Source organism: Saccoglossus kowalevskii, chromosome 11 (genome assembly GCF_978046115.1).
Source record: "Saccoglossus kowalevskii chromosome 11, keSacKowa6.1, whole genome shotgun sequence".
Lineage (NCBI taxonomy): Eukaryota > Metazoa > Hemichordata > Enteropneusta > Harrimaniidae > Saccoglossus > Saccoglossus kowalevskii.
This window is the reverse complement of record NC_140651.1, coordinates 25,388,016-25,401,117: the sequence shown is the minus strand read 5'-3', so window position 1 is coordinate 25,401,117 and position 13,102 is coordinate 25,388,016. Positions and strand designations below refer to the sequence as shown.

Sequence of the window (13,102 nt, the reverse complement as noted above, 5' to 3'; positions counted from 1 at the left end):
CGCGATCGCTTCTTTATCTTTAGTGTCTTTAAAAAGTTTCCGTTCTTTCAAGTTTTTGTCGCATAATTTCGTACGCCATTTATTGTTTCCCGTTGAGCTATCAATATATCGCAATAATTCGTTACTATATATTAGGACGCGTACCTCTTATTCAAGCCGGAAATTGCGTGAAATTATGAAAGATGTTGTCTCCGCCATAATTGAAATGAGAGGTTACTCGAAGAAGACGATTGAGGGCGTGATTTCGGCTCCGATAGTTGGGCCCGATGCGTTTACACGATCGGAGCCATGTCGGGACTCAACCCTATCGGAGTTCAACCCGGAGGGTTTAGTGGAGCCGAACTTGGCTCGAGCTGAACGCGTTTACACGGCCATTTTTGCTGGCTCGAGCCGTTGGGCTCTGATAAAATGCTGTCGTGTGAACGTAGCAATATTGTCACCAACAGTTTGAATTAACACCTAATTTTTGATTGACAGTCTTCTGAAAACTTGCATGGTTGTATAAAATGAGAGTTGTGCTTAATTCTTACTCAACTATTAACCTTTTCCCCATCAGTTCCCTCTTTTCATCACAAATTCACAAAATAGTCCTGTTTATAGTCTGCATTGAAATCTGGTTGTCGTCTCCCCTTCGTATACTAAGAGCCATGGTTTAAAACACCATAAGCTACCACAAAGAGTAGTGCACTTTATAGCTCATGTGTACATTCAATTTCATGTTCATTTATGATTGATCTAGTATGCATCTCTCGGGACCAATGCGTAAAGTTTTCATACATGTTTTTGTAATAACATCATTATCTGTTTATAGATACACAAGGACGATATGATTCACATGGAAGCGTTTGACCAGTTACTCGATGCCTGGACCACGTTATTGATGGATACGCAGTATTTTCAGTCTGGTTATTTTAAACCGCACGCTATGGAAGTGTTCAATACTTACGTGCAATGTCATTTGGCAGTTCCAGATGGAACAAGGAATCAAGTGAGTTGAAGAATTTGCTTTTCTTGTTAATTTTTTACCAAATGGACATAATTTTCCATTGCTACAGGTGTTGTTTGAGATGGTTAAAAAATATGAAAAATATTTGGTGAATGTTTACAAAAATAGACTTTGGTGTTCAATTGGTGACAATTCACTACGTTCAATTACCCACCATAGACTCCGGTCAGTCAAAATGACTATTTTGAACTGTAGGCATTAATCAGCGATTCTGCAGGTGACAGAGAGATAGAATCTAGGTCAGAGGAAGCCCCATGACCCCAAGATTCTCTTTCCCTTACGTCACGAACCACGTGACCGAGGCCATATGGCAGTGCCATTAACGGCTGTACAATCACTCTTCTTTCATCTCTGCCTCGTCGGGAATGATTCTGAGCGGCTCTGCCTGGCTCTTTTGCTTTTTCCTGTCCGGGTTTCTAGCTTGGGTTGTTGCCGCTGGGTGGCATTCAACATTCTTACTGGTAGGATAAGTTTTTCTTGTCTTCTTTACCCTCGTGTCGTTTTCCCCTTTGTGTGTAATATTTTTTTCCACAACAAAGAAATTAAAACCCGGCGCCACTACGTAACCACTTGTTGGTTTCGTGGCGGCACCTTTTACTACTGTAATTCGCTTCCCTCATGCATGTCGTCTTCATTTTATGCTTGATCTATGTATTTAGAAATGAATAGATGTAATGACAGCACCAGGGCTCGCTGCCGTTTTTTGTTGGTCTCCTCGTGTTTCGAGTCGACTGTGCAGTGGTTATATTCAGAATTCACCAGCATAGAACCCGCATCCGAAATACTTTTGTCGTAGCTGGGTTCGGGGTTTTTGGCCGTGAAGGTGTGTGTTTTTGTGAGATTTTTCTTTCAGAGCCATCAAAATCACTGAGACTGACCGCGTCGCTCGTTTCTTCACAGCAAGGTCGCGCGTCCAGTAAACAAATCGGTTAAAGTGAGTGCGTGTTTGGCATGAGTGGAAAGTCCTCACGCTCGGCTACCGGTGCTTCGTGTACCGGGACGTCGAGTAGGAGGCCCGATGGTGGAGGTACCAATATTTTTTCTCGGTCTCCCCCCGCTGATCGGAGGGCATCCTAACAGTCTGTTTTTTCAGGCAGTGGTTTACCCGATTTTACCGGCTGCAGCGAGGCTGTGCCCCTGGAGGCTTTCCTCCTATGGGGCCCGTTGCGGGTCCCTTTGTAGACCCTTCCTCGCACGCCGCCGGGTTTGCCTCCGAGTTGAGGGCTTTGGTCGAAGGACTGTCGGGGCAATTGCGTCCCTGGCAGGCCGGGTAGATCAGACGCAGTCGGAGCGAGCTGTCTCCACTGCGGCCCCTCGGTGGGCAAGCAGGAAGAAACACGAAAGCATGTTTGCATTCAAACACGTCTCTTCCGGGGAACCCCCGTTTGTCATGAGACGCACAGTCGAACACGCTCCCTCTCACATATTTAAAGTGAAAGGAGACACAGTTCGCTCGCGTCGGATACAGCCGGTACTCTGGGCAGTCCCTCAGAGTCTTCCATCCGTAATGACTCGGTGAGCCACGCTTTTGGGGTGATGCGGAGTATCACCGATCCCAGTGATACGATGTAAATACCCCCACCCTTGATCCTAAGGCGACCACCTAAGGTTGCTTCAACGCTTATGGGATCACGGGCGTCGGGATCCAAAGCAACCCCGTCGACACGTCTCTCCCTGTCCGTCTGAGTGCGGAGTGGGGCGCAGGACACGCAAACGGTGTTGATGGGCGGATGTTGGTCAGCCGCGGAGGACGTAATGCTTAAGGCCCCCGAGTGAGGAAAACCTTAGGCAACACTTCCCGCTGGACCAAACGCTACACGGTCGGTGTGGTTTCGGGATCAGACCCCATAGCGTTAGTAAATAGTCATTTTGATTGACCGGAGTCTATGGTGGGTAATTGAACGTAGTGAATTTAGGCAGAGGGTTCTCCGAACCCGCCTATTCACATAGTTCATACCCACCATAGACTCCGGGTCCCCCCCAACCACCCCACTCTTTCCGTAGCGTTGGTCTAAGTCCTTGAGGCGGAGAGAAAGGAACCAGAGTGATTGTACAGCCGTTAATGGCGCTGCCATATGGCCTCGGTCAAGTGGTTCGTGGCGTAAGGGAAAGAGAATCTTGGGATCATGGGGCTTCCCCTGACCTAGATTCTATCTCTCCGTCACCTACAGAATCGCTGATTAATGCCTACAGTTCAAAATAGTCATTTTTACTGACCGGAGTCTATGGTGGGTATGAACTATGTGAATAGGCGGGTTCGGAGAACCCTCTGCCTAATTTCAGACTATATTCAAGGTTTATGTACTATTTATTGTAATATTTATAATGTTTTTTTGACAGACGAGTAATGGGGATTCAATATTGGATGAAGAAGAAATTAATGAAACTGAAGAAGATGACAGAGATTTATTTGGTGATCAGTTATCTAGTATAGGAGCACTAGCAAGGATTATACCAGCATATAGTATACCATTATTAACTAGGTAAACCTACTAGCATATACATATAGTACCCTATAATAAACTTGACACAACTACCAGCATATAGTATACCATTATTAACTAGGTAAAGCTACTAGCATATACATATAGTATCCTATAAATAACTTGACACAACTACCAGCATATAGTATACCATTAGTAACAAGGTAAAGCTACTAGCATATACATATAGTATTCTATAATAAACTTGACACAACTACCAGCACATAATATACCATTATTAACTAGGTAAACCTACTAGCATATACATATAGTATCCTATAAATAACTTGGCACAACTACCAGCATATAGTATACCATTATTAACTAGGTAAACCTACTAGCATATACATATAGTATCCTATAATAGACTTGACACAACTACCAGCATATAGTATAGCATTATTAACTAGGTAAACCTACTAGCATATACATATAGTGTCCTATAATAAACTTGACACAACTACCAGCATATAGTATACCATTATTAACTAGGTAAAGCTACTAGCATATACATATAGTATCCTATAATAGACTTGACACAACTACCAGCATATAGTATACCATTATTAACTAGGTAAAGCTACTAGCATATACATATAGTATCCTATAATAAACTTGACACAACTACCAGCATATAGTATACCATTATTAACTAGGTAAAGCTACTAGCATATACATATAGTATCCTATAATAAACTTGACACAATTACCAGCATATAGTATACCATTATTAACTAGGTAAAGCTACTAGCATATACATATAGTATCCTATAATAAACTTGACACAACTACCAGCATATAGTATACCATTATTAACTAGGTAAAGCTACTAGCATATACATATAGTATCCTATAAATAACTTGACACAACTACCAGCATATAGTATACCATTATTAACAAGGTAAAGCTACTAGCATATACATATAGTATTCTATAATAAACTTGACACAACTACCAGCATATAATATACCATTATTAACTAGGTAAACCTACTAGCATATACATATAGTATCCTATAAATAACTTGGCACAACTACCAGCATATAGTATACCATTATTAACTAGGTAAACCTACTAGCATATACATATAGTATCCTATAATAGACTTGACACAACTACCAGCATATAGTATAGCATTATTAACTAGGTAAACCTACTAGCATATACATATAGTGTCCTATAATAAACTTGACACAACTACCAGCATATAGTATACCATTATTAACTAGGTAAAGCTACTAGCATATACATATAGTATCCTATAATAAACTTGACACAACTACCAGCATATAGTATACCATTATTAACTAGGTAAAGCTACTAGCATATACATATAGTATCCTATAATAAACTTGACACAACTACCAGCATATAATATACCATTATTAACTAGGTAAAGCTACTAGCATATACATATAGTATCCTATAATAAACTTGACACAACTACCAGCATATAATATACCATTATTAACTAGGTAAACCTACTAGCATATACATATAGTATCCTGTAATAAACTTGACACAACTACCAGCATATAATATACCATTATTAACTAGGTAAAGCTACTAGCATATACATATAGTATCCTATAATAAACTTGACACAACTACCAGCATATAATATACCATTATTAACTAGGTAAAGCTACTAGCATATACATATAGTATCCTATAATAAACTTGACACAACTACCAGCATATAATATACCATTATTAACTAGGTAAAGCTACTAGCATATACATGTGTATACCATTATTATGTATAGCATATAGTTAGCATTGTGGTGAAAGAATGCTAAAAAACTTAAATTTGCTGACTCTAAAAAATCCAAGTAGATCGTGTATTTAAAAACAGTGCAAGGATTCTACTTTGTGCTGTGCAGACAAATTGAAATTATGTTGTCTTGAATGAGTATGTTGTGTATGAGGAAATGTAATTTTATTTTTATCAATTATTAGGTTATTAGAAGAGAGGGTGACAAGGCTACATGGTCAGCTGCAAATAATGCAACAAGAAGCAATCTCACATGGTGCTCATAATGTCTGCCAGTTTGATAGTATTTTAGAAAACTTATATGAAGATATTCATTGGCTGGTTCTTATATCAGGTAAGAATGTCCTTTACTTGTCTATGGTGTACATCATGATGGTGTGGTATGGTGTGTGTTTTATTACAAAGTATACAAAGCATACTGTATACTGCACTGATACCAGGTACAAAGACACATTTTCCCGTTATGTTTTATTGGGTGACTGCTATCATATGTGGTGGGCTCCCATGCGCAGAGTATGAAAATACCTTTACATATCACTCGCTGAAAGCCTCCAGTGATGGCCGATATGAATGGTATATAACGGCCACAGCCGGCAATGTATTTAGTGCAAGTATGCTTACAGTTTTAAAAATATTCTAGATATGGCATTACATGACTGGGCTATGTAACTTTCATCATTGTGTGTATCATTTTAGCAATTTATTACATACACTGCTAACAGATTTCAAAATACTGGACATCATTTATTGGTCACATACCTTGAGGTCTGTCTTTCTTCTTTATGTTTGAAAATTTGAAAATGTATTTTACTTATCATAGCATGTTTCTCGTCTATTGTTTAGTGCTCTTAGACTTGATTCTTGGATTGTGAATTTTGATATTTCTTGGCAATGAGTTTATTTTAACTATACGTTCAAATAAAATTAATTAAATTAAATTAATTCATGTTCTAGACTTCAGTAAGGGGTTTTCACTATGTCTCTCATTCTATTATAATATTTTTTTTGCAATTTGATGTGATAGATCTGCGTTCCATGCTGTTACGAACACAGCCGCAAGCATAACTAGATGAAGGTTCTCCTAATGTCACATACATGTATGGTTGGGTCAGCACTAACTCAGGAAGTTTTGCGCGGTCTCCCCTCCACATACTGATATGACAGGAATGTTTGTGTTCAATAATGCTGAGTGGAGTTGCATTGACGACCCTGTTTCTCTCTTAGGGTATGTACTAGCTGATGAGCCTCAGGGAGAGACCCCTCTCATACCTCCTGAGATAATGGAATATTCCATAGCAGAATCACAGAATGTGGATATAGATACAACGTTGCGAGTGTTGGGATCCCCTGGCGAAAAAGTAACGTCTATTCCCATGAGTGAGCAATCTAGTGATAAAGTAATTAGGTGAGTCTATTATTTAGAGGTAAGATAGGTAGGTGAATGACAATAAAGTAGTTAGGTGAGTCTATTATTTAGAGGTAGGATGGGTAGACAATAAAGTAGATGGGAATGGGAATTCATTAGAAATAAATGAGATTAGTTTAGCTCTATTTTTCTTTTCTGAAAGTACTGAGTAATGGATGTATACAGGGCAAAACATGTGGGTGTTCCAAAATTTGCTGTTTTCACTCCCACATTGTTTCAGTTCTGAACATCAATATAGTTTTATGACTATTGAGGCACAATGACTTATGTATAACATATTGTATAACATTAATATAGTCCGATAAAAAATAAATTCTTGTTTTATTAAAAAATCATATGGAATATATAGTTTCTAAGTCTCTATTGTGACCAGTGAATGCCGTTTCGTCACTAATGAACCTGTATATAAAAGCGAAAATGATCAGTTGCATGTTTGGTCTTTTTACACTAGGATCCATCCATATTTTTTTTTCTCATCTTCAAATATTTCTTGACAAATTATACACAGAGAAGTTATTGTCACTTTTTTTTTTCCGAATTATTTAATCATCTTGCATAAAAAAAACACCGTTTTATAAAAAGACTATTTTTTTAAAGCTCCTTGCATTGTCATTATACACAAGTTTGACAGTATTTTTACTCATTCACAGGTTAATATCTGCTGTATTCAGATTATCCGAAGTTGAACGGCGTGCCGTGAATGCGCAGCTGACTTCACTGCTTAGTCCTCAAGTTGGTGCTACCACCATGTGGTTCCTCAGAAGATGGAGCTTGTCTTATATCATGCCTAATGAAAGATACTATACCCAGGTGGGTCAGGCAAACAAATTACACCTATCAGGGTGTAAAGTACATGTAGGTATAAAAAAACATTGTACAGAAATAGGCAATGTGACCAAAATATTTGATACTAGATATGTTAATGATTTGCTTTGAAGTCTTTCGTAATGTCTGTAATTGAAGCAGCACTGTCAGAACTGTGCCTGCCCTCATTATACCATTCTATTCTCTGGTTACTGTATGTGTTATATGTACCATAGTTCAAAATATAAACAGTGTTCACAGTTGAATTATAGCTGTACTTTATTGTACCAAGGTATTTAACTATGACCAAACATGACACATACAATGTAACTTTTACAATTGTTTGACTTACCGGTACTACCTTGCCTGTAAATATGTGACTGTCTTTAAGCAGATCTCTAAAAACTGGTCTCTATCAATATGCATATTCATTGTTGTGTGATCCCTTCTTATGTACATGCACAGTTCAGACAACAGTACAGCCTTAAGTAATAATTTTAATTTTATTTGCATATTCAACTTCCTAATATGAACTGTGCACATTCTTTATTTGGATTTTCCATTTCCTAATAAGGACTGTGCACACTCTTTGTTTGCATATTCAACTTCCTAATAAGGACTGTGCACATTCTTTATTTGGATTTTCCATTTCCTAATAAGGACTGTGCACACTCTTTGTTTGCATATTCAACTTCCTAATATGAACTGTGCACATTCTTAATTTTGATATTCAACTTCCTAATATGAACTGTGCACACTCTTTATTTGGATTTTCCATTTCCTAATAAGGACTGTGCACACTCTTTATTTTGATATTCAACTTCCTAATATGAACTGTGCACACTCTTTATTTGGATTTTCAACTTCCTAATAAGGACTGTGCACACTCTTTCTTTGCATATTCAACTTCCTAATAAGGACTGTGCACACTCTTTGTTTGCATATTCAACTTCCTAATATGAACTGTGCACACTCTTTATTTTGATATTCAACTTCCTAATATGAACTGTGCACACTCTTTATTTGGATTTTCCATTTCCTAATAAGGACTGTGCACACTCTTTATTTTGATATTCAACTTCCTAATATGAACTGTGCACACTCTTTATTTGGATTTTCCATTTCCTAATAAGGACTGTGCACACTCTTTATTTTGATATTCAACTTCCTAATATGAACTGTGCACACTCTTTATTTGGATTTTCCATTTCCTAATAAGGACTGTGCACACTCTTTATTTTGATATTCAACTTCCTAATATGAACTGTGCACACTCTTTATTTGGATTTTCCACTTCCTAATAAGGACTGTGCACACTCTTTATTTTGATATTCAACTTCCTAATATGAACTGCGCACATTCTTTATTTGGATTTTCAACTTCCTAATAAGGACTGTGCACACTCTTTATTTTGATATTCAACTTCCTAATAAGGACTGTGCACACTCTTTCTTTGCATATTCAACTTCCTAATAAGGACTGTGCACACTCTTTATTTTGATATTCAACTTCCTAATATGAACTGTGCACATTCTTTATTTGGATTTTCAACTTCCTAATAAGGACTGTGCACACTCTTTATTTTGATATTCAACTTCCTAATAAGGACTGTGCACACTCTTTATTTGCATATTCAACTTCCTAATAAGGACTGTGCACACTCTTTATTTTGATATTCAACTTCCTAATATGAACTGTGCACATTCTTTATTTGGATTTTCAACTTCCTAATAAGGACTGTGCACACTCTTTATTTTGATATTCAACTTCCTAATAAGGACTGTGCACACTCTTTCTTTGCATATTCAACTTCCTAATAAGGACTGTGCACACTCTTTATTTTGATATTCAACTTCCTAATATGAACTGTGCACATTCTTTATTTGGATTTTCCATTTCCTAATAAGGACTGTGCACACTCTTTGTTTGCATATTCAACTTCCTAATAAGGACTGTGCACACATTTGGATATTCCACTTCCTAATAAGGATTGTGCATGTCCTTGTTTGGAAATGGAGTGTGATGTCATAAAATGATTACATCAGAGAACCATATATGTGTACACTAAAAGTAATCATTAAAACTGTGGAATAAAATGTGTGATAGTATCTTGCATTGCATTTATCTCTCTCCATCAGATGAGTTTGCCCCTAGCAGTGGCATTTGGTAGAGACACAGACGGTGCACAGTGGAGTATAGGTTTTCTCGTCGATAAGATTGTATCTAATTTATCAGTGTGGAGTGCCGAACATGATCTTTCCACAGACACGGTTAATTTACTTGTAGCTCTAGTGCAACAAAAAGAAAGGTAAGAAGGTAGAAATATGATTACAAAATTGCTTTCACAAATAAAATAAAATTTGTCCAGTACTGAGAATTCCTTATAACTACACTGTATTGATCATTAATCCAAAATAATTTCATCGGTGTGTTAGCCTCACTGCTCAACATTCCCTTTTCACTGGGTTTCTCAGTCAGCATAAAAAAGCTGTGATTTAAAATCATATATGTTAAATAATTGGCATATCATGATTGGCATAAATTAGTTGAGAAAACTGAAAACAAAATAATGTGACATACTTTATTTTTGCTTGGAATTAATTTTCACTATTTTTGCTAAAGGAATGATTCATTGAAAATAAAAATCCAGCGAACATACCTTTTTTCCTATATTTTACATTCAATTCATCAAGAATCAGTGAAAATAAACTCTATACAACCCCAAAAAGTCCTTTCAGCGAAAATTAATTCCATTTAAAATAAAGTATTTCACAGTACCATTGAGTATTTTTGTATGTGCCTACAATTACTGTGAACCACTTTATTTCAGGAGAGACAAATTTTCGAGTCAGTGAAAATCACGAAATTTTCTGTAAGAGTGAAAAATTTCCCTACTCGTAGGGTCATAGGACAAAGACCTAAAATCATAAAAATTTCTAGCAGTGAAAATTAAACTGTTTACATGTATAATGTGGAAAGATGATCCTGTCATGTGATAAATTTTCTGAAGTTTTCAATTTAAAAGGCAAAATGTTTGTAAATGTTTGTAACATTTTTTATGTATTTTCCTGTAATTTTGGACCAAATAGTCATCTTGATAACAGTTTTTGAAAAACTTTTGCAAAAGTTGGCTTTTTGTGTTCAGTTTTTTTAGCTCCGCTGTCGACTTTGTCGAGCGGAGCTTATCATATGAGTGATTGTCCGTCGTCGTCCGTCGTCCGTGTCAATGTTTTACTTTTTCGACTTCTTCTTGAAAACTACAAGCCTAAATGCTTTGATACTTGGTGTATATGTACCTTGGGTAGACCTCTCTTAGGTTTGTTCATTTCATGTTGATATCTTTAATTCTCTAATTTTGGTGAATATTTTTGTCATTTTTGGTAAAAACTGATATTTTCGACTTCTTGTTAAAAACCGCAACCGCAAGTGCAATTGCTTTGATATTACATATATAGGTACTACATGTGGACCTCTCTCAGATTTGTTCATTTCGTGATGATATCTTCAATTCTCTAATTTTGGTGAATATTTTTGTCATTTTTGGTAAAAACTGATATTTTCGACTTCTTGTTAAAAACCGCAAGTGCAATTGCTTTGACATTACATATATAGGTACTACATGTGGACCTCTCTCAGATTTGTTCATTTTGTAATGATATCTTTAATTCTCTAATTTTGGTGAATATTTTTGTCATTTTTGGTAAAAACTGATATTTTCGACTTCTTGTTAAAAACCACAAGTGCAATTGCTTTGATATTACATATATAGGTACTACATGTGGACCTCTCTCAGATTTGTTCATTTTGTAATGATATCTTTAATTCTCTAATTTTGGTGAATATTTTTGTCATTTTTGGTAAAAACTGATATTTTCGACTTCTTGTAAAAAACCGCAAGTGCAAATGCTTTGATATTACATATATAGGTACTACATGTGGACCTCTCTCAGATTTGTTCATTTTGTAATGATATCTTTAATTCTCTATTTTTGGTGAATATTTTTGTCATTTTTTGGTGAAAAGTGATATTTTCGACTTCTTGTTAAAAACCGCAAGTCCAATTGCTTTGATACTACATATATAGGTACTACATGTGGACCTCTCTCAGATTTGTTTATTTCGTGATGATATCTTCAATTCTCTAATTTCGGTGAATATTTTTGTCATTTTTGGTAAAAAGTGATATTTTTGACTTCTTGTTAAAAACCGCAAGTCCGATTGCTTTGATATTACATATATAGGTACTACATGTGGACCTCTCTCAGATTTGTTCATTTTGTAATGATATCTTTAATTCTCTAATTTTGGTGAATATTTTTGTCATTTTTGGTAAAAAGTGATATTTTCGACTTCTTGTTGAAAACTGTAAGTCCGATTGCTTTGATATTACATATATAGGTACTACATGTGGACCTCTCTCAGATTTGTTCGTTTTGTGATGATGTCTTCAATTCTCTAATTAATTTATTTTGGTGAATATTTTTGTAATTTTTGGTAAAAAGTGATATTTTCGACTTCTTGTTAAAAACTGTAAGTCCGATTGCTTTGATACTATTCATATTGTTCATTTTCTAATGATGTCTTCAGTTCTTTAATTGAAATGTGCATTGCTAACAGCGGAGCTATCTCAGCCGATAGGCTGCTTGTTTTATTATCTCTTCTGTCCTCTTCTAGGTGTGAGACGGTCATTAAATGTGAAGGGTTATGGACGCTGGGAAAACAACATGCAATGAACTCACAACCACTGGATCTACTTCCCGATGATATTAAATGTAACCTGATGAAAGCGTTAGTATTGGCTGGCAGTTCAGTTAACGGTGACAGCAAACAGAATTACTGGTCACAGGTATCTATTACATCATGTGTTCAATTTGTTAAAGGGGTATTTAGGCTTTCATGGATGGTCATATAGATGAATATGGAGATCAATACAATGACAATTAGTGAAGTTGAAACTGCACACATAAACAAAAAGTAGTTAAATCATTAGATAGGGGGTCATTAAATTTTTATTTTCCTGCATTTGTGGAGCTCTTTTATCTGGGAGTGTTATGTTGTTAGGTCAGACTTTAAAATATAACTTATTTTGACCATTAACACACCTCTGTCATTTGCGTAAACGTATATGCTGCTAATATGTATCAAATAAGATATTATGATTAATATGAATCTTAATATTGTTAAAACATTATACAAAATTGAATTTAGCGAGTTTCAAGTGTGATTACAATTTTCATATGAAGTTCTCTTTTATAATGCACTGTATATATATACAGTAAAACCTGTCAAAACCGACCCCTGGATAAACCGACCTACTGTCAGAACCGACCGATTTATGTAGTCCCGAAATTTCTCCATAGACGCCTATGTTAAAACAACCTGTGAAATCCGACCACTGTCTACTCCGAACACCGACCGCATTGATCGGCCCCAAGTCCAATATTCACACTGAATACATCGACCATCCGACCAGTTGCACCACGTCCGCTGTCTAGTAATCCGGTCTGCCCGACCTAAAAAGTGTGCATTGTGTTGAATTTACCGTGAACGTCACAGAAACAATATCAAATCTCACACTACAAGTAACGTCCCGTGTAAAACAATAGCA

General features: G+C 36.4%; 1 protein-coding gene across 2 annotated transcripts in view; it reads left to right on the top strand.

Moving 5' to 3' along the window:
- LOC100376900 (exportin-4-like) overlaps nt 1–13,102 on the top strand; it is a 45,793-nt gene that overhangs the window by 9,623 nt on the left and 23,068 nt on the right. For both annotated transcript variants that reach the window (XM_085505060.1, XM_085505059.1), the window contains exons 10-16: nt 812–988; nt 3,347–3,489; nt 5,450–5,598; nt 6,489–6,669; nt 7,341–7,500; nt 9,633–9,802; nt 12,169–12,340. In XM_085505060.1, coding sequence (XP_085361186.1) covers nt 812–988; nt 3,347–3,489; nt 5,450–5,598; nt 6,489–6,669; nt 7,341–7,500; nt 9,633–9,802; nt 12,169–12,340 — 1,152 coding nt within the window. The remainder of the gene's footprint in view (nt 1–811; nt 989–3,346; nt 3,490–5,449; nt 5,599–6,488; nt 6,670–7,340; nt 7,501–9,632; nt 9,803–12,168; nt 12,341–13,102) is intronic.